The following is a 26,200-nucleotide window of genomic DNA, read 5'->3' as shown; positions in this document are numbered from 1 at the left end:
AAAAAAAAAAAAAAAGAGAGAGAGAGAGAGAGACGGAGAAAGAGCAGCTCGTTTGGGCAGTGTCTGAGGGCAGCAGGGGAGCTGGCTTCAGCCCTGGCGCCGAAAGCACTGTGTGACACAGCCGTGCCAAAACAGGAACACCTTGTCCTTCAGCAGAGCCTTCCACCCCAGGGCTCTGCCCTTCCCACGCCTCCGTCACACTGAAGGCACTTTGTCTCGTCCGGCCTGGGCAAGGCCTTGTCTTTTTTCACGGGTTGCTTTTGCTGGCTCGCAGCTCAGGCAACGAGGCACTGGGCTGCTCAGCCTGACCTTGGTTTCTGCCCACGCTGCAGGCACAGCTCGGGTTGCTGGGAGGGCCAAGGCCTGGGCTGCAGACCATGCTCTTCACTCCCGCAGAGGCTCCTGTCCGTGCTGCAGCCACACAGACGGCCCGCTGCACTGCTGAGAGCTCCCCTATTGCGTGCGAATCCTCAACCGGGGCAGAGGCGATAGCCAACGTTACCCGTGCTCTGATCCCCCCACAGACGAGCAGCACACAGTACTGCACCCTTTCTTCTGAGACTGGAGACCACCCTGGCCTGCAAGCTCCTGCTCTAAGCTACCCAGACATCGTGATCCCCAGCACTGCAGGGGATTGGAGTCTGCCAGCTCAGTTGATGCTCTGTGCTCTTGAGTCTGAGGGGGGGAAAAAACTGCTGCAAACAGCAGAAGTGTCCAGGGGTGAACCCGGCTCTGAGGCAGGACGCACTGGAACGGAAAGCTACATTTAAGGACCAAAGCCTCTGGTACCCCAGAGAGAGAGAGAGTGGAAAGGGGGAGCCAGACAACCTGAGGTGCAAAACTGTGGGCACCAATGGGCACTGCGAGCCTCTTCCCTGCTTCTTGCAACTGAGGTAGCTCATGTCCTGACCCCTGAAGTCCTATGGGTCATCCCGGCCCAGATGCACAAGTCTAATCAGGTGGCCCAGCACTGGCAGCAATGGGCTTCCTGTTTCACAGTGGCACTGAGAGCCAGGGAAATTCAGGGGGGACAGACTGGGTTTTAAAATGAAGAGAGAGGGGAAAGTTCAAGGTAGGCTTGTTAAAAAATAATGAGAACAAGGCATCCTTCCCATGCAGCGGGACAGGGCATGGACAGGAAAGACACCTCGGAGCATTCGGTGGTAGGGTGGTCTGAAATGGGTAGAGACACGGTGTCTGAGGATGGGGGATTTTTCCTTGAATTGCTCTCCCCAAAAGGCAGAGGGTGGATAAAAGAAAAATGCAAGTGGAGGAAGCCACATATTCACACGCCCCCTTGCTCACTAGCCAAGTCTCTCACCTGGACCTCCTCTTTTCAAGCTAACTCTCTCCTTCCTTCCTTCCTTCCTCAAGAGGTCACAAAGAGGCTTCCTCGCGGTCAAGACCACCTCATCTGCAACTCAGTAATTGCAAGGCCGGTTACTCTAATGCATGATTAAATAGGCACGAAATCGCAGATTCTACTTAAAACAACGTACCAGTTGGAGGCAGGGGAGAGCCACTTCCACGTGCGCTTGAAAGGCCGGATGTGGGGTGTTGGTGGAGGAGGACGGAGGGAACTTAGAGGGGCACATTCCAGCAATTCACCCCACCCCACAAGTCCCCTGCTGCATGGATGCCGCCAGAAGATATCACTTTTGGGGCAGAGGACACAAATATCTACTGAGCGAGCAGCGGGGTCTCCCTGAGCCCAGTGAGCCGCAGGGGGCTGGTACACACATGCCGAGTAGTAAAAAAATGAAAGAAGGTAAAATGCTAGTTTGCACCATCCTTCCTTCTGACAGTAGGCTAAAATATCTGCATTCATGATTGTTGTAGGATCATACAGACCTGGTCCACTCGTCACAGGTCTAGAGGCAAATTCACCCCCCAGTTGAGGAGGCTTTACCTGAGGGCAGGATTACGGAGGAGCTTTGCATCGGCTTGGGGGACAGTTGAAGGGGCTGGGGCCGCTGCAAGCTCCTGCTAGCACACGGACAAGGCTGGCACATGGGGAGCCGAGTGCCGAGCTTCCCTCATCTCCCGCCCCCATGCAACATGCAGCATTTCCACACAAGCCCCCGCAGCCTGGACTGGTAGCTGGCCCCGGCGTCTGCTCCTCCCCCCAACTCCTTTGCAGCAATGACCCCATGTGCTGGTGCCCTGGCCCAAGTACCGTCTGAGCCAGGCGGATTCCCATTTTAATGGACCAATGCTGGGGCATTGTATGGGGCCCTGCTAAGCGACGCAGCGCTGGCGGACAGGACCGGATCGTAACGGAGAAAAGGCAGGAGAACAGAGGAGTCGAAAACAGTGGGGCAGACTCGGTAGGCGGGAACCCGGCTTCCACGCGCTTCCCACGGGAGTCAGGTCCACGAGCCTTACCAGGGCTCCAGGAAATCTCCCTCACAGCCTAACTGGGTCACGGTGGGGCAACACAAGACGGAGGAAGCCGCAACGGCATCAGCAGTCACAGAAAACAAGGTGGGAAAGGGTCCTTCAGAGCTCATCTAGTCCAACCCCCTGCCCCGGCGGGGGGACTAAGCCATCCCTGACCAATACAGATCCAACCTGCCCTAGGGACTGCTGCAACGGAGGCTCTCCAGCCTCCGCGTCTCATCAATGCCAGTGCTTGCAGTGAGAAAGCTTTGTCAGATTTTAACCTCTAGGCTTCACGCAGGGCAGGGGTAGCAGGAAGGGGCACCACATGGGGCGGCAAGCATGGGGGTCAGGGGCTAAGTGCTTCCAGCATCTGGGGAGCTCGGAGGACTCCAGGACCCTCACACCCTGCCATGGATTATTGCACTTAACTGTAGGTTAAATGGTCAGGCTAATGAGGTCTGACCCGTGCTATAAAATACCGAGCGGGGGGCCTTGTGAACACAGCTTGTTTGCTGCCTCTGGCCAAGCCCTTTTACAAAGGCACTGCAGATCGGTGCCAGGCACTTTGGGTGCAGAAAGCAAAGAGCCCATTCAGAAGGGAGGCCTGGCTGTGCATCACTCCAGTGCTTGTAAGAGCAAAGGGATTAACAGAGGCGGCGAGGCCCGCACAGCCCCCACCGCAGCTCTGCTGGTCTCTGCCAGCGCCCACACGCCAGCCAGCACGGCAAAATCCTGAGCTCGCTCGGGCATGGGGCTTGCCCGCTACCTCTGCCACCATACCCCATGCCAGGCCTCCTCTCCCCAAATATCCCAGTTGGCACCAGCCAGAGGTGGGGATTTGGTTCAAAGCCAAGATGAGAACCTCCCCACCCCGAGCACGGCAGGGTTTCAGCTCCCCTCTTTGCAAAAGGAGTTCCCCCACACACATGCACACACCATGTCACTGCCCCTCCCTGCAGGTATGTGGACCCCGCTGCTGAAGGCAAACACTCTTCCGTCCCCTTTGACCTCAGCAATCCTCTTTGGTGCTCCCTGTGCAGTGCTAGCCTTTGATAAAGGCACCATGCAGAAAGCACTGATGGTTGCAATGCCCTTCCTTATACACCTGAGATGAGCCCTGTATCCTCTCCGTTTCCACGTGCCCCCAGGGCAGCACAGTCAGGCTCCCACAGATAGCACTAGAGACGGGGAGAAAGCGTGAATCGTGGGGATTCCCGTAACATACGGCATAAGTGTGCACGTGCATCCACCAGCCCCGTGCCCGCCTGCGTGCGAAAAGTCCTCGCTACGCAGAACACTTGGCCATATCGCTCTTATCGAAGACAACTTTGGTCGCAAAGTAAATGGCCACGAGGCCAAAGCCGGCGGCTGACACCATGTAGGCAGTCACCGACTGTGTAAACTGGACGATAGACCCCATGATGAGGGACGGAACAACCTGAGAGAGGAGGAAAGCACTGTCCAGGATGGCCAGGTCCAGGCAGATCCCTCGGCCAGGTGCTGCGGAGTCCGGGTCTCCCACCATCATCATGAGCGAGACCTCGCAGGGGGAGCCGACACACAGGGCTGAGCTGGGAGCCGGCGGGGAGGAGAAGAGGCCCCCGGCATGGCCATTCTGGTAGGGCAGCTTCTGGCTGGAGAGAGGCCCTTTGGGGAAGCCTGTTTTCTTGTCCAGCTGAGCAGCGTCCTCCTCCTCTTTGCTTTTGTACTTATGCAAAAATACCTGAGGTTAAAAAAAATGGAGATAGGGGGAAGGTGAGGAGCCCCAAAGGGCAGGAAAGAGCTGGCGAGCCAGAGAACGAGGCAGGCGGGCCCTGTCCCAGCACTTACACGAGGCACCGCCAGGCCTGGTCAGACCCCACCTCGCTTCAAGTTGTGCCAGCTTCATGCATCTCGGGGATGCCACCTGCAGAAAGCCCCAGCCCCAGCAGCAGCTCCCAGAGGCAGGCCCGGCTGGCAGGGCCACCCCTGTCCGGTCTCAGGTTCAAAGTGACCCTGACCTGCTGCAGTAATCTGTCTCTGTTCAGCGTGACGCGTGACCGCCACAGGGAAGCACATCGGCCCCATGTTCTGCAGCGCGGGCGTCTTGCTCCGAGCCCCGACGGATCACAGGACTCTGAGAGAATCAGGTGGTGCAAAACCAACCAGATGGGCAGTGTGGGCACAGCAACCCCCTGGACCTCAGTGACATGGCTCCCAACTCACCCCAGGGCAAGAGGAGACCCAGACACCTGGACCCCTCCTCCCTGCACACGCTTACTTTCATACAGCTCTGTCAGCAGCAGGCCCATGAGTCGGGCTTGGTGTGTGTCTGCAGAAAGAAAAGCAGACGACACTGCCTCCCAGGGCTACAGGAGTCCTATTTATGAAGGGCTTTCAGGAAGAGAAGCTAGGGGAAGGCAGAGAACAGTTCCAATGTTAATAAAGCAGTGACTCAAAGCCTTTCTGCTGCACGCCCTAGAGAGCACCTGAACTGCTCGGGCATAGCTCACACTGGCTCCAGATCAGGTGACGGGGGTGGGTTTTGGGGCCATTGTTCTGCAAAAGCGGAGAGTCTAATTTATGCTCCTCGGCTAGGAACACAGCCAGGCAGACGAGACAACTGTGGCCCTGCAAATCCACAGCAAGTAGGTGCCTCGTTGAAGTAACCAGCTTTTGAAGCAACACCCCGAGAGTGAGCCTGCACTTAGAGTTACCCGGCTTCCGGTGCACTCCCTGCCTTAACCCAGGTTAACTCTCAACTGCAGACAAGTCTGTGCCGTTCCCAGGACAGGTCTAACGCCACCGGCTGCCATCTGCCATGCTGCTCTGGACAGCCTAGAGCTGCGCAGGGGCCCTATGCAACGGGTACCCATGGGTCCCTCACCGCAGAGGCCCTACAGCTGGTTAGTCAAGCTGCTAGGGAGAACAGGGTAAGGAGCTACAGTGCAAAGGGGTCAGGCCCTGGAGAAGCCAAGCACCATCTTCAGGACCAGCTTCCTGGGCTTTTGAAGTGACAAGCAATTAGGCTAGGGATTGGCACTCAGGGGACATGGGTCCTTCCCAGCTCTGCCAGATACTCCCTGTGTGATAATGGATAGGCCAGTCCTTCCAGGTCTCAACTGTCTGTCTGTAAAATGGGGGAAATAGTCCTTCCTTTCCTCCCACCCTTTGTCTGCAGTATCTCCTTGGACTCTAAGATCTGTAGGGCAAGAACAGCCCCTTACTGTGCGCATATAGAGCAACTAACACAACGCCCTGATCTCAGCTGAAGCCCTCTATAAACTACTCTACTGCCAATAACAGGCACATGCAACAAAAGAAATTGCTGGGAAAGCCCTGCTTGCCCAAGAAAGTCAAGACCTTTTACATCAGACATATCTGGTGGTGGCCATAGCAGGGAACCAAGAACATGCTAACCCATTTTCCACACGATGGGCCAAAACAAGCCAGGAGAAAGAAAGCACGTGGTTGAGAGAGGGGAAAAAATGGTTCTGGGAGCGCAGGGCTCAGATCTGATTGCTTGAAATACCCAACAATTCTCCTCTTCCATACAGAAGAGAAGAGAAGGGGATACAGGGAATGACTGCACAACTACCCTGCCAGGATGCACCGGCAGCCCGGCCACGCTCGGTACCACCGCGGAGCTACTGGCAGTTGTTTGGACCTCCCCTGGCTGTTTGTGAACACCCCCTGTGGTGCACTGTTCACTAGCTTCACGTGGCCCGAGGCCACGGCTGGACCTCTGCCATGCAGTTGCTTCAGATCCACGCACAGATTCAAGCGGTCGAGAGCCTTGAGAGCTGAGCTCTGGCATGCCTGTCAGACCCCTCACACTCAACGGAGAGGGATCCAAGAAGCCTGCTTAGCTCCTTCAAAGGCACAGGCCTTCTTCTGCTCTGGCTATGCCTGGATTAGGGTGTAAAAGGTGCACCTGTTCGAACAGACACACCTGTGAGAAGTCTGGTGCAGACAAGGCAATGGTTTCTTCAACATCAGAAGTCTTGAGGTTTGACCAAGCCTGCTTAGCGCACCTTAAACGCGACATGCCTTGTGTACACTGGATGTTGGGGTGTATTTGTCGGACTACGCGCATCTTTCCTCCTGCTCTTTGCAGGGCTTCTCTGGTCCTATTAACGCAGCTACAATTGAGGGCATGCAGGAGAAGAGACTGACTTACGCAGTCTGTGTGGGAGAAGCTGCCGCTGGGGTTAGTCTTGCAGGCTTTCGCTAAGGAGTCCACACAACGCTGGAGTGGCAGCTGTCTGGGACCCCCTCCTGGTGACTCACTTCAGGAGAAGCACAGAGGCAGGAAGGAAGGGGGACAAGAAGCAGGAACACAAGGAGGACAGAGGGTGAGAAGCAACGGTAGAATTAAAACAGTCAAAAAAGGACAGGGGAAACGGGTATGAAAGAGGTAGATAACAGTTTGCAGAAGTTTTGGAGGAGGTGGGGTCTTCACCTGGGGGCCTGTTGCAGATCACAAACCAGTACTGGGAGCAGGGAGGTGCAATTTCAGGCCTAACCCCGCCAGTAGGTTCACTGCCTCTGGTGCCCACATCCTTGGCATGACCGTGTTTTCTCAGCAGCATTTTGGGAACGTCGTTGGCCACCCTGCAGAACGCCCGCAACCCGGCCAAGGGGATGCCCACAGGGGATCTCAAAACCAGGCTTTGAGTTCCTCTCAGAGGAGCAGGCCTGGCTGCCCCGCAAGCCCTTCGCTAGTGCGCCAGGAAGTTCAGTGCATATCGGAAGGAGGCGCTGGGAAGCGTTCGCTCCGGGACCATCTGGGTGTCTGTGGTCAAAGCTCCCAGTTCCTTTAACTTCACAACAAGCTGCCTGCCACTGGGGTGAAAAGGGGGTCTCTCAAGCCACAAACATGTTTAATTTCAAATCCACGGGAAGCTCCTGCTAGCATTAGCAGCCTTGCCTGAATAAGGTGCAAGGAGGCAGAGCCTGCGATTTCAATCACTGGTTTCAAGTACAGCCTGTTTTTGCTTAAAGCCCCAGCTCCGGGGCAGATGTGGGCCTCAGCTCTCCTTTTAGATCACAGGGGCGCGGGCACAAGCTTGCGCACAGGGGTTGTGGGCAGCAACAGGGGAAGGGCAAATAAAGAAGCTGATGTTTATAATCGGTGGCCGTCTCCTGGGTATTCAGGACACGATTCACGATCGGGGCAAATGTCACAAAGGGAACTTGGGTGCAGACAAAGCACTGGGAAGCTCTAGGGAACGTGGTTCAATTTCCACCGAAGGATCAAAATGTAGTGGGGACAGGGCACGTCCTTCAGCAACCTGCAGGTCCTCCACTCCCATGCAGCGCAGCATGGGTACTGGGCAGCTGGCTGTGGAGGGAGGAAGGGGCTGGAAACATGACCTTTGGCTTTACAAACCCAACCAAATGGGGCTCAGCTTCACTAACCCCACCAAAATCAGCAGGGTCCGGGTGGGCGGCCCCTGAAGGACTTTCTCCCTAGTTGCAAGGCCTAAATAGAAACACTCTGGGGTGGGTGTGTGTCATTCCAGCTTCGGGGCGAGTTGAGCTGAGCTGCACCTCCGGTGGGTGGCTTCCAGCAGGCAGACCGCCCAGCCTGGCATCTCGGCTATATGCCACCCCCCTGCCTCCAGCAACGGTGCCCACCTGCTTGTCATGATGGTACAGCGAAGCCAGCGTGTACGGCAGGATCTGGAGCGCAGAGAAGGTGAAGCCCGTCAAGGCGGCCGAGAGGGTGACGATGAGGACACTGCGGGAAAGGCACACGACGAAGGCAGCCACGGGGAAGAAGGTCACGCTGGTCAGGTATACCGCCCGCGTCCCAAACTGCTTCACCATGCGGTCCATGATTGTCGAGAAGAAGGTGGAGGTGACGCACTGCAGGAAGAGGCCCAGGCTGCCCATGCGCACACCTGGGAACAGACACATGTGGGGAGGATGGTGGAGATGCACAGCACAGCGTACCCTCCCAGAGCCTGCCCGGCTTGCAGAAAGCCAAATGGCTCCGGGGCTCCCTTCCTTCCCCCCCAGTGCCCCAATTCTGGAGGGCAATGGCAGGCTGAGGGCCTTTCTGCATTGCTCCATAGAGGCTGGCCCATGCCAGCACAAGATCATGACAATCCGGGGACCAGAGTGCAAGCTTCCAGCAGAGAGGAGGGATGGGACAGCTCACCCTGCCCACTCTGAGAGCCCATTCAGCTCTCAGGCTCTCTGCTGAGGCTGCTGGTGAAGGACCCCCTGCTAACGCCACTGAGACCCCAACCTGCTCACGGGGGAAAGGGAGCATTTCCCAACAGAGAAGCAGCTGCTGGGCACCCACAGGCCCCACTGAAAGGCAGTGCGAGCTGGGTGCATAATTCCCATCCCTGCCTTCGAGAAGCTCCCCTGAAAATCTCTCCTTGGAACCCCTCCGTGGCCTGTGCATGACCCAGGATGTGGCGTCAGATCCAAAAGCGGCAACAAAACCCAAGGAACAAGGGGTGGGTTTAAGTTGGTGAGAAAACCCAGGTGCTGGCACAGGGCGAGACATCCGCTTGCCTCTCTGCACATCCAGCCTGGACCTTTCTCTTGGCAGAGGCACGTGGGATTACAGGTACCTCCACCATTAACTCTTTGGAGCAGGGACGCTCGCTGCCCTGGGCGTAGCACAGTGGGGCCCAAAAACAGCTGTTGCAGCATCAGCGTTAAATCAGAATTAAGCTCCGAGATGAACAGACATTCATACGGGACAGAGAGAGAGTGTGGGCCGTGCAAAGAGGGTGCCCAGCCAGGAGGACAGCCGTAGCGCAGCCTGGCTCCCTACAGTCCTGCTTGCCCTCGGCTCTCCAAGTGGTGAGCAAACATTTGCCCCCAGTGGTTTACAGAAGGGGAAAGTGAGGCAAAGCAGCGGTGGAGGGAACCGAGGAGACGCAGCATGCTATCTGCTGGACCACTTTCCTTCTCCAGAAACCAGGCACCAGTCAGTGCCCCCTTCCACGCGGCTCTGCTGCTCCGGTCAACAGTGCCGAGGACAATCCTGCTCCAGCGTTCCCTGCCTAGGGAGTTCCTGGCTCCACGTTATCTCTGCAGGATGCTGAAGGCAGCAGCCCTCTTGCCCTTTTTATCTGTGCTTGCAAAGCCAACAGTGTTTCCAGGGATTTGCTGCAGTTCCCACGGCCGGAGGGGGAGGGACCCTCCTCTGCACGTTGCTCTGAACGTGCTGTCCCTTAACCCCATTTCCTGGGAGTTTGCACAAGGCAGACGGTCAGCAGACTGATCTTTGCTGAACTTCAGAAATACCCTCGACTATCCCCTCAGTGCCAGGGAGGCTCAGGCAGTCAACAAAGGCCGTCACGGTTTGGATGTGGCTGCAGCTCCCCTGCACAGAGGGATGTGGGGGGCTGTAATGGAGGGTTTTTTCCATAGAGGAACTCCAGTTCATCCTACTGCTGCCTGGGAGCTGGAGAGGGACGTACAAGAAGGTTGTTTGACCCCAGTCCTCTTTCCTGCCGTGGCAGGGGGTCGGACTCGATGATCTGCTCAGGTCCCTTCCGACCCTAGAAACTATGAAACTATGAAGAAGGTTGGTTCAGTCTTGCAAGCCCTAAGGAGAGCGAACCCGGCTCTCAGCTCCACTCACCACCTCTGTGTAGCAGTTTCAACAGGTGCAAAATGAGAGAAGCCATTTACCCAGCCCTGAGATCTGGGAACAAAAGATGCTACGAAGCGTTAATTAGACCTGCCTCTCAAGTGAGGAGGGCTTGCATAGGTGATGCCTCTCAAGTGAGGAGGGCTTGCATAGGTGATTTTGGTCCGGGAGACTCCCGCACCAATTAGAGACCCCTGGAAACACAACGCTGACCACAGAGCCCCTCTCCAACCCCGTCTAAATGGGTCCGCTCTCCCACCCTCAACCACGAGGGCAGCTGGCTCATTTCCTACCTTCATCATAGTGACGCCTGGCTTCCGTGCCTGGCTTGGCCCTGGGAACCCCCTGGTACAGCCTTTCCCCAACGAAGTCCGTGTAGAACAACGTGAAAGTCATGAAGGCCATCCAGCTGCACAGCTCGGCCACAAAGAGCCGCTGGATCACCTTGGGGATGCGGCAGCAGAGGCCGTGCAGCCGTGGGACCAAGGTGCAGAGGTTCCTCGCGGCTTGCACCACGTGCCTCGCTTGCAGGAGGCTCTTGGAGACTCGGCAAGAGCAGCAGCTGGGAGACGAGGGCCTGGGGGAAGAGTCCTTCAGCGCAGGACCCATCAGCGCGTCCGTCCGTGCTGCTGCCTCCTCGGTCACAAAGAGGGTGGCCAGGACGCAACCGAGGAAGATGATGGCAAGGAGGCTGAAGAGGCACTTCTCCTGCCCGCCCAGGTAAGGGGCCAGGAAGCTATCGTCCCAGTCAATGGCTGGAAGCAGGTAGCCGATGCAGCCGCCCAGGCTGACCATGAAGGCGTACATGGAGAAGGCCTGCCGGCAGTTGTCGGGCTCCTGGAAGAGGTCCGAGAGCAAGGCCTCCAGGGGAGTGAAGCAGACCTGGCCGCAGAAGTCCAGCAAGCCAATGCCTAGGATGAGGAAGGCGATTTCTAGGGGGCGAGCGTCGAGGGCAAAGAGGCCCGCCAGGCGGGTGGCGTGGGGGATGGTGAAGAGGCTCAGCAGGACCCCCAGGCACAGGACCCAGATGAAAGGCCGCCGTCGGCCATAGCTGCTCTGCCAATGGTCACTGGCGGAGCCGATCAGCGGGACGAAGACCAGGCCGAGGACAGGCCCGATCCCTGGAACGGAGACAGGCATGGTGTTACAGAGGAGCACGGGATCCGCGCTGCGTCAAGAGCCCGGGTGAGAGGCAGGGTCAAAGTGTTCACAAGTGACTGGCAACTATGGGAGCCCGAGTGACAAGGGACACCTTAAAAGATGCCCCCAATTGCCAGAAGAGGCCGAGCGCTCGTTTTCTGAAAACACGGCCCCTTCAAAGCGTCTCGGGTTGGGAGCCTGCCATCAGTCGCTTGTGAAAAAACCCTGGCCCCGATTTCTCCCTCCCTCCTAAGCAGAGTCGCTTGTACCCCGGAAACCAGCCACAACCCCACCGCAACCCCTCCTCCTTGGAGTTTATTAACAGCATGACCCAAAAGCAGTCCTCCATGGAGGCCACACTTTGCAGGCCTGAAACCCCAGTCCTTGAGGGACTACTGTCCCTGTTTTAGAGAAGTGGGATGGAGGCAGGGAAACCTGCCAAAGCCCCATAGGCCATTGCGTGGCAGAGACAGGAGTATAACCCCAGAGTCCCGGCTCCCGGTGCCCTGCTCTAAATGACTCTTCCCCTACAATGAAGCAGTCTCAGCTGACTTCAGGATGCAGAGGAGCAAACCTCCGCTTCCCGATCTGCCCCCTGCCCTCAGAAACTGCAGGAAGGGTGAGCCCCTCTGGGAGAGTAAGAAGCCACCTACCCAAAACCATGGTCATGAACTTCTCCTCCACACCCACTTCCAGCAAGAGTGGGGGCACGTAGGTGATCCCGGCAGCCAGGCAGACCTCCAGCCCGAACGTCAGCGAGTTGACTAGCAAGAGCTGAGCCCTGCGGCTGTGGAAGAGCATGCTGACCCACGCTTTCTGAGCCATGCTGCCCCCGTGCTCCTTAGTTTTAGATGGCTACGTCAAGAGGACAGCAGCGTTGCAGCCGGCATTCCCCACGGCCAGACCCTAAGGTCTGGGGTCTCCCCTCCAGGTCCAGTGGGGAGACACTGGCTGCCATTTCTGTCGGCAGCAATCAAGCCGTCGCTCCTTCTGTCTTTTCGTGCAAGGTGTGGTCACTGCAGTGCAGAGCCCAGGCTCAGGCGGGCCAGCTTCAGACTCCGGGTCTCTCCCTCTGCTTTACGCTCTGCACTGTGGAGAAGGAAGAGAGCTCATTGGAAAGGACAGCCATCCACAGATCACCCATGCGAGTCCTTCCTAAGGGGCCCAAAGCCACAGAGCGAGTTCCTCGCACCCCTGAAGCACCACAGGGAAAGGAAAAACCTCGTGCACGGGGATATCCTGGACAGCCATCCCCAGGGTGCAGACTACGTGGACTGGCCTTTGCTGGCAGCATCACTTCTCCAAGGTCACAGGGCCAGGTTCACAGAGCTGCCAACCCCTGGAAGCCTCTTCCCCTTCACCATCGCTTGCTCCCCCTGTTCCTCTCTCCATCGTTTGCCCGGTAGCAGCACCCACTGCTGTGCAAACACAGCACGATCCTCAGAGAGGGTCCCTGCCCCAAAGAACTTGCATCTAAACTCATTTCTTTAGGCCCCAATCGCAGCATTAGCCACCAAGCCCTCTCCTTCCCACGCTTGGGCGGTGTGGCCTCCGTTTTCACCCACATCATTTCCCCACCTCTCTCGAGCAGTAGGTGCAGCTCAGCAGCTCCGATGAAGCCTCCTTTGTTTCACAGACACACCTGACCCAGTTTAACCCAGTGCGTGGCAATTACCTTAATCATGAGTACGACATCTGAGCCGACATCGCCCGCTGAGTCACCTGTTTTCTGCGTCCTCTCTCGTGTGCCAGAGCGATCGCAACGGAGATGGGCACTTTAACACCCCTGGAAGGTCTCGTGGCAAAGTTGCTAACTAGGTGCCTATGTGACCCTTGCCAGGGTGGCATGAGGTCTGCTGAATATTTACCCGGGCATCAAGCACTCAGGGGGATGTGGGTATAATAGGTCTCCAGGTCATAGAAGGCATACAAGATTAAGTGGCCGACCCAAGCAACACCCCAGGGAGTTTACACCAGAGCTGGGCACCAACCCAGGTGTCCCCAGGAGACCAAGGAGTGTTGAAGAGACCCAGAGAAGAATTACCCCTGGAAGAAGCAGAGGTAAACTGCACTGCTTTAGGTGCCATCTGTCCACACCAGTCCCAGGGTAACTGCTTGCAGGCTATAGCCTGCTCCTTTACCACCTAGCATGAGACACAGCAGTAGCCTCCTCCTCCGGGAGCGACTCCAGGACGGCTTCACATCTGCCCTTTCCAGATCGTGGTGTCATTTATAGCAGTTGAGGCTTCCTCTATGTCAGAGGGGTCAGAGAGATGGCCCACTGGGCAGATCCCATCCACGGAGCCTCACGATCCGGCCTGCAGCCAGTCCCAGCCCCCAGCAGCCTGCAGAGGCTGGTCTTTCACCCCTCCTCACTTCCTGGGGTCTCTCCATTAAGTCTCATTTGCCAAAAAGAGGGAAGGGAGTCCAGAAGCATCTCTGAGGTCAACGCTTGCCACGAATTCAGCTTCCCAACAAAACAAGACCACGCCTGGCCCCTTTCAGGCCACATTTATGGGTGGGGGGGGAAAAGGAGAAAAGCAGCTCATTCCAGCGCTGTGCTGGGCAGCCGAGCCGCTGCCCTGTGTTTGCAAAGGATCACCTCGCAGCGGGGGGCACGGGTCCTGCTGTAGCCCTGGGTAAAACCTCATGCATGAAACTGCCCCACAGTGCTCCCCCTTTGCACATCCATGCTGCCCATCCGCCTGCAACTTCAGAGTCCCTGGGCAAGCGCTACAGACTAGGCAGAGGGGGTTGAGAAACCTTTTTTGGAGGACGGGGCCAGAAGAGCCACCAGCCCTGGGGATGCCCCGATAAAGCTTTACAGCTATGCAAACATCATTTCCAGCTTCTCCTTGCCACTGAAGGAGGAGCCTCTTCTCGCAAGCTAGGTCAAAGAGCCGGAGGTGGAATCAATCTAAGTAACGCGGCATAGTTTAGATTGGTAGCAAACAGACCTCGCATTCGCCCTTTGGTGAAGGGGTCACGTCTTAGACCGGGTTCTGCCATGTTTACACCAGCCTGCGTGCCGAACGTCTGCTGTCGCGGGTACAGACCAGTCTGCGCGCACCCAACTCCTGCTGTTATGAGTATAGACTGGTTTACAGTCACTTATGCCAGTAAAAGTGATGTCTGTACCTAGCCCCAGGGTTAAGAAGTTCGCGGGCTGTCATTTCCATCCTACTCATAATTAACACCAAGCGCTCTCTCCTGACTCACCCTCCAGCCCCCACACCTCCCCAGGGTTTCACGAGTTTTATATAAAATCGTTATTTTCCATGAGCTGTCTTCAAAAATTATACAGGAGGATGACCCAGACTGCCCCAGGATGACAGAGAGAAATAGAAAGACCTGCACCGTGTGCTGAGAGCAGGTCGGCGGGAGGTGAGGCACCACACCAAGCAAGGGACCCCCACGGGTAGACCCCATGCTCACACGGCTCCCTCGAGTGCAGGGGGGATCCCACCTATGCGTAAGGGTGCTCCCATCTACAGCCACCGTAATCCAGGGCTTCAGGGCTTGCCTCCAACACCTCTCAACATTAGCCTCTTCTCATCGTTTTAGTTTCTAGGGTCGGAGGGGACCCGAGCAGATCATCGAGTCCGACCCCCTGCCATGGCAGGAAAGAGTACTGGGGTCAAATGACAGATAAACGGAGACATACACAGAGAGGCTGTACATGACTGGCCTGAAGTCAAACAGCAAGTTAGCTGGGAATAAAATCTAAATGTCTTGCTCTAGCAACACGACAACGCTTCCTAAAAGGGGAAAATCCAACAGCTCCTTGGGATGGGATATGCCGAACATGTCGGAAGCAAACAAGCAACCCTAACTCCTGCGGCAGAAATACGACCCGCTCGGATGTGAGGCCCCAGGCCAAGCTCTGCGCCTTTGTGACGGGCAGCATTGGGACCAAAGCCCTCGACGGGCAACAGCAAGAGCCAGGCTCCCACGCTGCAAGTTGGGACGGGCTCTCTGCGGCTGGACACGAATGGGGCTGCCCACAATAGACACAGTCCGGGGTGGGGTGAGGTGCACGTTGCAGACACAGATGCACAGGTGCCCTATAGCACAGACTTTAAAAAAATACAATACAATACAAGTTCTCACAGCCTCTCGCTGTTGCCACCCTCCCACTCCATCCCATGGACTCAAGCAGAGGGCGGGGTGGTGGCTCTGCCTGCCCTAGCACTTCAGGACAAGTCAGGGAGGTTTCATCTCTTGCAGCAGCAGAGAAGAGGTTTCCCTTCCCACCTCAGGCTCCCATTCAACTTGCTTAAGAAAATAAATCCCAGCGTATCCTGCAGCAAGAGCCAGCGCTCGGCACAGATCGCACACAGTGACCAGGCTGCAGGCAAAGCTGTGAGAGAGAGCGAAGCCTTTGCTGTTTAAAATGCACCTCGCTCAGGCATCCATTAGCCTCCTCTGTTTATTAGCCTGCAGTTAAATACCTGTTCCTTTTGATCACAGAGGATCACATAAGGCTTGCTTAACTGGAAAGGACTTTCCACGAAGCCTGGAAAGAAGAGCAGAATCAAAGCACTGAGCTGGCAACGGGGAAAAAAAACCCAACCACCTTGGAAACCCTGCAAGAACCAGCCTCACCCCCCAAAAGGATGTGCGCAACAAAACTTGAGACTTACTTCTTCCAAGCAGAGAAACCAACATGTGAACGCCCTCTTCCTACCCCGCAGCAGCCTGGTTCAACAAAGGCAGCCTGCCCCAGACAGAGCGCACTGGCTGAATAGGTACTTAAGTAGGGTTTGCAGACAGGGAGAGGTGGGGCCAGGCTGTTGGCACACACACCGCATTTGGTTTCAGGGCCCTCCCTGCCTCTGAGCCCACTGACAACACAGAAGAGCTAGAGCATATTATTAGGATCGTGGTGCCTGAGCCTTTGCATGCAGGCAGCGTACAACCATCTGCCTACGGCGGATACCGCTCTTCTGCACACAGTTCTGCAGAGATGGACTCAGAAGCAAACCCCGCACCCATTCAGAAGGGGATCCCTGAAATTCATGCCCAGGATCTGCTCCAGGAGTAGTACTCAGCATCCTTCCTCCCTCCATCTCCAAACACTCTGGGCGAGCAAGAAAGGTTTGACATCGCTCCTGTTTCGCATGTCGCGGGAGTGACAGCAACCCGGTACGTCACAGGATCCCCGTGCCTTGCTACGACCTGCTCTCACGTGCCTGAAAGACGAGGACTGCAGCTGGCCCCTAATGCTGCAGCTCTTCCCTGCAAATGGACGCGCGTCTCCACAGAGCGCAGGGGTGCTTCTGCTCACGAGCAAGAGCTGGTGGGATGGGAGCGAAGGCAAGTGTCCTGCCTTCCGCCACCTCTCTCTCTCAGCTGAAAAGGGGCAACTCTTCCAGGCAGTGGAGACAGGTTTATTACACGGTATTATTTCTAAGACAATGAGATGCTCTCTTGAGTTTGCAGGTGCCAATTTGGCTCGAAATAACAGCCCCGGCTGCGAGACAGGCACTTATTTTAGTCTCCACCCGGGCAGGGTAGCTGGCAGACCATGAAGGGCTAAGCTCAACTCTGCTGCTTTTGAGGTCTGCCCCTAAAGAAAGATCCAGGCAGCGGTCCAAAGGAGCTACCAGCACAGGGACAGCGAGTGCCTAACAGACACGTTTGGAGGCCCATCATATCACAGTGATGCGGCGCACCAAATAACACTGCTTCTTTCTGGGGCGCTCGCTCTTGGCTGCTCCAGACGGGGTTGGAGGCGAGGACCGAGGTCCCATTCTCAGCTCTGTGACCTTGGCGAGTCACTTCCACATCTGGCAAGTCGGGACAGGACTTAACCCAGCCAAAGGCCCTGTAAAGGAGCTCCGAGGGATGACAGCCAGTTCAGGAAAGGCAGGCCTCCCCTTCAGTGCAACCCTTCCCAGGTTTCAGTGCAGAGCTGAAAGGGCTGCCGCCTTTTCCACCACCCCGAGACTCTCACAAGCCTTAAGCCAAGATTGTGGGGGGGGGAGGAGGAGGTTTCTAAGCCTACCAGCTGGACTAGGAGCAGCTTTTTTCCTCTCCCTCAGAGAAACAACAGACCAACTCGCGAAGGCCTGCTCACCTGGTAACCAGGTAGGTAGGCGGGTCTCGCTGCCGTCGGCAGGGAGGGCGCCGGGGGGAAACCGGCTTGCCGGCCAGACAAAGGGAAGTTCAGCTCTCCCCGGTGGAGGTGGCCAGGGATCCGCTTGGCTCGGATGCTTGGCATTCCTGCCGTCCCAAACTCTCCCTTCAGCTGTTTTTTCTCTCCCACTTCATGCACCGGGGAACTACAGTCACAACCGATTGTGTCCATCTCAAGGCCACGGACCGGACCAGAGTAACAATGAAGAAGGCACGCGAAGAAGGAGGAACGCATCCAGAACCAAAGTCAGGGGAAGCCATCCTTGGACGCGAACCTGTTTTTGATAACAGTCCCGGCACATCTTTAGATTCCTGCATTTCCCCCCGTTAATATCCTCTCCCTGCTCAAACCTGCCCAGCCATTTCAGGGGGGTACTTCCATTGCAGGAGTATGTAGGAGCCCCCACAAGACCAGACCCCTCTTGTGCCAGGTGCCGTACAAAGGACTCAGGAGGCAAAGGGGGTCCCTGCTCCAGAGGGCTCACAACTTCTGTGTTAGATAGGAGGCAACGAAGCAACACTGAGTGTAGGGCTTAAGTCAGGCAACACGCAATCCCTGACAAGTCACTCCTAAACTCTCCCTGTCTAACCACCATGTTAAAATACAGATTTGCCTTGTCCAAACTAGTGACATTTTTTAAGCCTGTTGTCAGACATGCTTTAATTCATACTTATCTCCATCTAAACAGACCCACAGGTCCCAAGGGGAGAAGGAATACACACAGTGTTACTAGATGCACGCGCGCACAAAAAAGCGCTCGCTATTCCTCCTGCCCTTGTGCTGCGAGTATGAAGAGCAGGTAAGCATTGCTCAGAAAGAAGGGGAATTATTTTTCTATTGGTCTCCCCTTAAAGATCTGGGGTAACAACTTGGCTGACAGATTTCTTGAAGCAACCGAATTTCTGATCATTTAAACACAATGAAGCAATGGGGAGTCCAATAATCCCAAACAGGAAACCAAGACTCTGGCCCGAACAGGAAGATCCTCAGGCACCGTCTCCATCAAGACATTTGAGGTTGTTACACAAATAAATCACTGACAAAGCCAACAGGTTACCTGCCCTGCTTGTCCCACAGCCTTTTTTTCTAGGGCTGTCACCTCTCACCAGTGCAGACTGGGAATGAGATGTTACCAGGCTGGAACGGCAGCCACTCGCAGGCAGGGCACAGGACTGTGCAGACAGCAACGCAACGAGAGAATCGGACCCAGCGACTCTGCGAACTCCCGAAGCTCTCTATTAACTTCTAACTTTATCATCCCCCCCGAGTCAAGCGGCAAAGGAAAGCAGCAAACAGACGCTGCGGTTCACACTGGTAGCATGTCGCAAGTGGACGGCTGCTTTGACCAGAAAGGCCCAAAGCGCATTACGACCCTCCATCTTCCAGACAGGGAAACCCCAGGAGTTTCAAAGACGTGGTGGAGCTCAGCAAGTCCGTGGTGGAGTTGTAAACCTTTTCCTCCTGCAGCCTCACGTTCCAGCCACGAGCTCAAGACGCTTCCCCGAAAGCTGCCCCTGAGCTCAGCGACATTTAAAAGGAGGACCAGAGCTGCAAACTACGCGGTGCCAGAAGCCGATACCAGGCAGCAGCTTTGGAAGGGAGGGAGCAGTAGGAGCACTGTCAGCAGCTGGGTTTCCATCGAGAACAGCACTTAGGTTTCCAGCTTTCGGAGCATCGCTTTATGACTGTTATTAATTCCCCGCGCTCCCAAAGTCCTCTGGAATAAAGAGTGGGAGAGAGCACAAGAGCGAGCGCTTAAGGAAGGCCTGTTCATACAGTGCCAGATCCCTTCACAGCTATCAGTGTCCATTCACTGCAGCTGAATGTGAAAGGCACCATGGAGAATAGCTCTGGCAGGCTTGTGCGAGATGAAATGGAAAACTCACCTGACCTCCGCTGACCCCCCCTTCCCCTCCCAAATCTCCCTGACCCCTTTCAAAGTGGGTGGGGGGGGAGGGAGTGGTCCTGGAAGAGTGGATGCAGGGGGCTGCAATGTATTTAACCTTTCTGAATGAACTCTGCATTTCCTTTGAGCTGGGGCTCCATTATGTCAGCCTCTCCAGCTCAGTCCAGGGACGGAGAAGCACTCACCGCTGGAAATCCCTTCAACGCCCAACGCCAGGACCCAGGGAGGTTCCACCTCAATTCGCCCACCAGCCTGCAGCTGATCTGAGAGCAGAGCACAGCACACAGCCTGGAGGGGATAATCCCGTGAGCAGGCTTGATGCCACAGCCTGGGAGGCACTGGAAGGGGTCTTAGATGTGATCTGACCAAGAAGTGCTCTCAGACCTCGTGCCACGGCCGTAACCTCTTCCTTCCTTGCTTGCAGCAGCACTGAGAAGCCTCAAGCACGTCCGTGCCCCTACGGTGTTAGCTGCCGCGCAAAAGCGCGGGAAGAGCCCCTACCCAAAGAGCTGGCAATCCAGACAGACAACGTTCCCCTTTGTGGATGGGAAGGAAAAGCAAAGAGAAAAAGAGGGAGGTTAGGGCTGGACTTCCAGATGCTCAGCAACTCTAGCCAGTGGCCACTTTCCAACGAGTTCAGGCGTCTACCTGCATCCAGCCTGCTGAGCTGGCGTGAAAACCCAGCTCTCAGCGACTCGTCCAAGCTCTGCTGAGTTTTAATCCGCAAGGCTGTCCTCAGCCAACGCACCGCCGTCTTCTACTGCAGCCACGGCCCCCTTGCCCTGATACTGCATCCAAACTTTCAGCGGGCGCCTCAGGTCTTCTTGGGCTGTTCTGCTCTCGTCAGCGCTGTAACTTCTGCCCCGGCCTCACGGGGCGGCCCTGCTTGGCTCTTATTCTGGTCTCCCCCCTTGCACGGACTGTCCCGTACTTCAAATGATGTCTCCCAACTGCCCACCTCGTTCTCACTTGTCCCCTGGGAATCCCATCCTCAGCCCCATTCTTTCAACAAGCTTCTCCTTGCGCCGGCTCCCGTGTAGCTCCATCTCATTTACAACCGCAAGAGGCTACAGAGCCGTGTCTTCCCCCGCAGCGATGGGGCTACAGGACGAGAAGTGCCCAGAAGTAAAAATAAACTCCTGAATCTAATCTCAGTGCAGGCCGCACATTACTTATATGGAATAATGAGGAACAGCCATTAATTATGGCACGGCTACAACATGCCATCGTTACAGGATGTGTGATCACCACTGGGATGCCACCTCAGATACCCTGTCAGTGTTGGCTGAAGAGTAGCTTCAGGAAGGGGCAATTTAGGCCCCATCTTTTTGACAGGATTAAGCAGCTCCCCCCGCCCCAAATCTGCATGCGTGTCGGTGTGCAGGTGCGTGGTGGGGGGGGCACAGGTTATTAACAGCCAACAGCTGTTTCATGTGTATACACCAGGCTGGCCGCTGGATGCAGGTAGATCGTTTCAGCGCTGTTTAAAGCCTATTAGCCATTACAACATGTTTTTGGGAGCGCTTGCACTGGAATGGTAGGATGGGGTCTAAAAGCAGGACGCAAGCACAGATGCACCACACAGGGCAGGGTGCGCAGAGCAGCACTTTATTCCTACATCATTCCCTCCACCTTTGAAAAGCACATTGTTGGAACTAAGGAGAGCCAGCAAACCAGGTTTGCCCAACGGGGAAGCCAGGGCACGGGTCAGGAGAGCGGCTTGCTGAGTCGGCAGTGGAAGAAAAGAGCATCGTAGAAGATTAGGGTGGAAGAGCCCCCGGGAGCTCGCACAGGGCCGTGGACTGTCGCCCCTGTCCGGACCATCCCAACCGAGCACGTGCCTAAAAACTTCCAAGGATGGAGATGCCGCTACTCCTGCCGGCAGCATGTTATGCACAGCTATTAGCATCTGTGGTACAAAGGATGGTACGCAGCTTCTCGACGGAGCCCAGGGGATGGGGCCAAACTGACCTGACCCAGTCTGCTCCTTTCAGCGCCGGCCAGGCCAGGTCACCTGGCGAGCATCTGTCCCAGGTGAGAACCAATAACCGAGCCAAGGGTGGCATTCTGCATAACAATTCAGTGCCTCCAAGATGCCACTGGCCGTTAGGAAGAGGCAAGGACAGATGCGGGGCTGCTCATGGTATTGCCGAGGTGCAGCCTGCAGCACAGAGATGGAGCGTGTCCCCGAGTGGATCAGGGGATCGACCCCCCTGCCCCTGCATTTCTTCCCTGCTTCGTGCTGGCTCCTTTGCGACGCCACGCCAGATATTCTGTCAGCCTCCGTCTTAACCCTCGCCCTCCGCAAGAACATCAAACAGGCAGCTCGGCTGCCTGCGGGGCTCCGCTGACCTCCTGCCCTGCTGCCCATTCCCTCTGTTCGGCTGACAAAGGAGACGCTCCTGCGAGGGGGGTTCTCTCACACAGGGTTTAGCTTGCTGAACTCTGTCGTTCCCCGCCGCAACGCAGTGGGAAGATGCTGCAGCTACCAGAGCGGCCAGTTCGAGCCTGGCCCCGTTAAAACACGGACCATGCGTCTAGCTAGCGAGGCCAGAGGCCGGGCGCTACGCAGAGCGCTTCCAGAGAGCAGGGCATCGTGGACGCTGGAAGCACCCGTGTGCATCATTAACCATCTGCCAGGAGGCATCAGTGGCACGCTAGCTTATAGGGGTATCTTGGAGGAGCACAGAGAGGATGGCCTAGTAATTAGGATACTCTACTGCTGGTGAGAAGGAAACAGGGTATCGTGCCTATCGGTTCCACAACCGGCGCCCTCAAATCCTTGGGGGCGTCCAAAGCTTGAGCAGAGTTTTGTAGTTCAGGCCTGGTCCTCTCCAGGATACAGTCAAGAGAGGACTGATCCCAGGCCAGAGGGTCAACAGGAGGGGCTAGGGTCAGCCCAGGGCTGAAATGAACTGGCCAAGACACACCAGAGCTGAACTAGCCCCAAGAGGGGTCTTAAGGTGCTGCTGAGGGGATGGCAATTGCATTCAAGACCAGTACGACAGCCATGAACCATTTCACTTGCCCAGCACCAGCTTCTGCTCTGTTATTGGCAACGAGCACCTGCAGGTCTCGTGTGAAGCCCATGATATCCTCATGCTGCGGCCACGGAAGCTATGCTGGCGCGTGGGAGGAGGGCTGGGAAACTGCAGGGCTGGCACAGACGTGCACGGAGACGGGTACCCATCTGCGAGAGGCGGTGATGGAGATGGAAGGAGGAGAGCTAAACTAGCAGGGAAGCAAGAGGGAGGAGCGAGCGCCGGCCGTCCCCGCGGAAGTCAATGCTGCCGGCTCCTCGGCCTCAGAGCGCAGGGGAAGCCGGAGCAGGTGCGGACCACCACCCACCTCGGCCAGAACCCCCCCACCCCTTGCCGCTCGACTACATCTTCTTCCGAGATCAGATGACTAGCTAGAGATCCACTCTGACTTGGCTCGTGCGGTCCTTGCTCCTTTTTCATTTTGAGAGATGAGCCCAAGTTTCCGAGTCCGGAGCCGAGTATCCTCAGGGACCAGGGAAAACGGGTCTGCCTGTACGCAGGTGCTGAGAGCATGCCCATCACCGTGGCATCTGGTCTCGCTGAGCCCTTCTCTCCTCCCTCCCCCTCTCGAGTTTTTATTATTAGCAAAAGAATAAAAATGTAAATTGAACTGAAAGGGGGTGGGGGGGGGGAAAATAAGCCCCAGCCAGGTGCCCCCCTCGTCTGCGGTATGGTAACGGGTGCGGATTATATCCAGCACCACATGACCAGGGCCCCGTATTTATATGTCAGCGTGTAAAACCCACCCCGCTGAGCTGCCTTTTCTCTGCCTGCGGCTGGGGACTTCTGCTGCGCGTCTCGTCAAACAGACACACAAAGGGGATTAGGGAGATCTCTCAGCCCCGCAGAGTAATCCATCAAATTATCCCCTTGTTGGCGTTGCTGTCCTCTTCAAAAAGCCTCCAAAGGCTTTTAAAGGGGCTGAAATTGCACTTGAGCCTGAAACACTCCACCCAGCTGCTCCAACCCACCCTCACAATGGGCCAGTTGTAAACCGAATCCTGGGGAGCGGGGAGCGAGGAGAAAGACAGACGCTGTTAAAAGGGCAGCAGCCTCCCCGCGGGTGAAAACCAACAGGTGGCTCGGTCGGTACCCCTTCCCCTGCCTCCGCGTAGTCGCACGCACAGCGGCGCTCAGCGGGGCCAACAACCAAACCCCCCCCATGCACAAACGCCTGCACGGACACACACGGGCTACGCCGTTCGGGGAAGGGCTCGTCGGGGAGCGTTCCTCCTGCCCCACCTGGCCTTTGCAGCTCCACCGCCCCCAGGTCTGCACTGACACCCCAGAAGCTTCACTGTACCACCGCCGCTGCGCGTCCCCGAGCCACTCGCAGCCAAGTGCTGGATTGTGAAACAAGGGAAGTCAGCAGCCAAAAAGCCCCCTCCCTACACCGAGCACGCACAAAAGCTCGTCTCTAAGCTTCCAACACTGGGTAGGAAGAGATTAGATTAATTACAGATGGCAAGAGGTGCCTCTTCCTCCCCATATCTCCCCCACCCCACCCCCTGCGGAGGTGTTTTTGCCCTTTTTGCTTCCCTGGGCAAAGGCTCTAAGGAGCAGCAGGGCAATGGCTCTTGCAGGGGAAGGGGCAGACAAGCGCATTTGCTTTTTCTTCTTGTGCAGGTATTTAAACTGGCACAGAACACATGCAAAACAAAACTGTCCGGATCTGGCAGCAAGCGACTCCACCAGCGGCAGGGCAGTGACCAGCTGGGCCTGGAGAGTCCCTGGCTTTCAGAGTAAATGTGAGCCCAAGGTGACAGGATGAGGTTGATGCAGTGCTCAATCTGTACGCAGACAGAAGCAAGTCCCAAGCCTTTGGGATGATGTTAAAGGCTAATGCTACGCACCCTGGCAATGCTGTAAGAAGAGACTGTCATCGGGTCCAATCCAGGCCCAGTCTCAAGCAAGTCAAAGTTATCATCTAAGGCTGCCAAACCAGTTGGGTGGCCATCTGTCCCATTCCCCATGGGCTTGTGTCCACATCGCAAAAGCCACCATTCCCCACTGCCCCATGACAGCGCCCACACTAGAGCCTCCCCTGTGACAGGCTGCCGCAGGACCAGCTACTGTGTCTACCCCACTCTTTTTGCTCCCCTTTTCCTATGGGGAGTTAAAAAAGTTTCCATTGAGTTGTTCGGAGCACACGGAGCATGAAGAGCTTGCCCCAGGGTTAAGCAGACAACTTCAGTCAGTTCGAACCTGCAGTGGATTTGGTTCACAGAGCCTACAAATAGGAGTTAGATGCATCTGTGGGACAGCATCTCCAGTGCCGTTGTCCCAGCCAGCCAGGCAGATGCACATACAGAGCAGAGCCAGGGAAAATGTGCAGCACGCCCTGATACACCAAGCCACCGATCGGAAACCAGCTCATCGCTCGATTCCACGATTAGAAACGTTTGAGTAATGAGAAAGCAGCGCGTGACCCAGGGACTCTGCACAGCCCCGCTGCCCTCCTCCCCAGACAGATACCTCATCCGCTTAACATCACCCCATGGTGTCAAGAATCTCAAAAATGCAACAGGCTTAGAAAGGGCAGGCTGAAAATGGCAGCAGGAGAGGGCCCCTCCCTGCCAGCCGGGAACCGGCACAGCCAGTCCCAGAGCTGCGGGGTTGGAGGAAGTGTTACCACCATTCAGTCATTAGTTGTAAACTTTTTTGTTTTGTGGCCCCTCCATCTGACTAATTCGCGAAGGGCTCAAACGTCCCGAGCTGCTTGGACAAGGATCTGATGCTGCACCTTCCCCTATGGACATTTCTGCTTGGGAGTCCACACGCAGAACATCCTCTCTTGTACCCTGGAGCTATTCAGGGTCATAATAGGACAATGGTGAACCAGCCTCCAAACTTTTAGAAGAGGCAGGGGAATTTCACAGCCAATCAGACCCACCTGGGCACACCCGTGGGACACGACAGGTCTCCACTGCCACAATCTCTGGTTACTTCTGTGAAACCCTGTGGGCTGTTGTGCAAGGGAACCATGCTGCACTGGCCAAAAAAAGAGTGGGAGGACAAGTGCTTATAACAGTGCTTGCCCATCCGATTTCTGTTCCTAGAAAATCAACAGGAAGGGTCTAGGGCAATAGGAAGCAGAACTGAACTTCTCCGTTATGATGAGAAGGGGATGCTGCCTGACCAGGGACGTGACTCAGCAATGAGGTGGCACCATCCCTCTCAGCCCTCGGTGCATGACGGGAGCCACAGGATTTCTGCGCGCTGAACCAGTCCAGGCATGGGGTGTTTCTTAAGGACATGGAAACATCGTGGGGGCAGTTTGCTCAAGCACTCCTCGTGGCTGGTTTACAAGGAGCCAGAAGTTGCTACAGAAGGGCAGCATTTGAGCTCTTCCACCCCCAGTTCCTCGACTTGTTAAGGGAGACTATTCACAACTTCCTCGGACTGGTGCAAGGCTGAAGAGCTCGGCTGCTGGGACTGGTGGCAAAAGGGTGCGACAGCCTCATAATAATCACCCCTGTGGGCAATTAAGTAATAGCAATGACGCTCCAGTTGCACTTCCTCCAAAGGGAGCCCCATTGCAAGGCTAGAAGGCACTGGGTGCAAGCAGGTCTTCAGGATGAGGGCAATTCCCACCCCAACCCCCTGCAATACAACCTCTTCTAGACACCAAGGACCACCGCTATCCAAAAACTTTGCATGAGATGGCATGGAGAGGAAGACAATGCTAGAGAGCCCTCTCTGCTTGAAGTTTCCAGAGCATGACCTTGTGCTCTTCCCCAGAGGATGCACTTTGAATCCTAGACACACACAGAACTAATGGGCTCCTTTGTGACCACATGGTAGTTAGTACATTTTTTCATGGTAATTTTCTGGTCCGCAATTCCAGTTATTTGTGTCCCTGCTGGAGGAGTTTGATGCTAACATATCTCTCAATGAGCCCTTTGACCTCTGCCGACAGGTCGGTGGTTTTCTCCCTCTCTGTTTTCAGTCTCTGAAATGAGGTCATGGCTTTGAAAAGGACAAAGAGTCTT

General features: G+C 56.1%; 1 protein-coding gene and 1 long non-coding RNA gene across 7 annotated transcripts in view; one reads left to right on the top strand and one right to left on the bottom strand.

The window, feature by feature from the left end:
* Positions 1 to 3,458: 3,458 nt before the first annotated feature.
* The window catches only part of SLC45A3 (solute carrier family 45 member 3), a 38,919-nt gene continuing 16,177 nt past the window's right edge, over positions 3,459 to 26,200 (bottom strand). For 2 of the 6 annotated variants that reach the window (XM_019546549.1, XM_019546551.1), the window contains exons 2-5: positions 11,776 to 12,211; positions 10,276 to 11,103; positions 8,002 to 8,267; positions 3,459 to 4,105 (exon numbers count right to left, since the gene is read on the bottom strand). In XM_019546549.1, coding sequence (XP_019402094.1) covers positions 3,668 to 4,105; positions 8,002 to 8,267; positions 10,276 to 11,103; positions 11,776 to 11,947 — 1,704 coding nt within the window. In that variant the 5' untranslated portion in view covers positions 11,948 to 12,211 and the 3' untranslated portion in view covers positions 3,459 to 3,667. Of the gene's footprint in view, positions 4,106 to 8,001; positions 8,268 to 10,275; positions 11,104 to 11,775; positions 12,212 to 15,573; positions 15,639 to 15,765; positions 16,028 to 18,367; positions 18,488 to 26,200 lie in introns of those variants that run through there. The other 4 variants (XM_019546552.1, XM_019546553.1, XM_019546548.1 and 1 more) reach the window with 4 other exon arrangements.
* LOC109317732 lies at positions 8,489 to 10,000 on the top strand. The gene is made up of 2 exons (XR_002103105.1): positions 8,489 to 9,815; positions 9,917 to 10,000. It is a non-coding gene; the product is annotated as an uncharacterized LOC109317732 (long non-coding RNA).

Source organism: Crocodylus porosus, unplaced genomic scaffold (genome assembly GCF_001723895.1).
Source record: "Crocodylus porosus isolate Cpor-Errol unplaced genomic scaffold, CroPor_comp1, whole genome shotgun sequence".
NCBI classification, from domain to species: domain Eukaryota; kingdom Metazoa; phylum Chordata; order Crocodylia; family Crocodylidae; genus Crocodylus; species Crocodylus porosus.
Note: the sequence above shows the minus strand (reverse complement) of the source record. Positions and strands in the feature narration are given on the sequence as shown.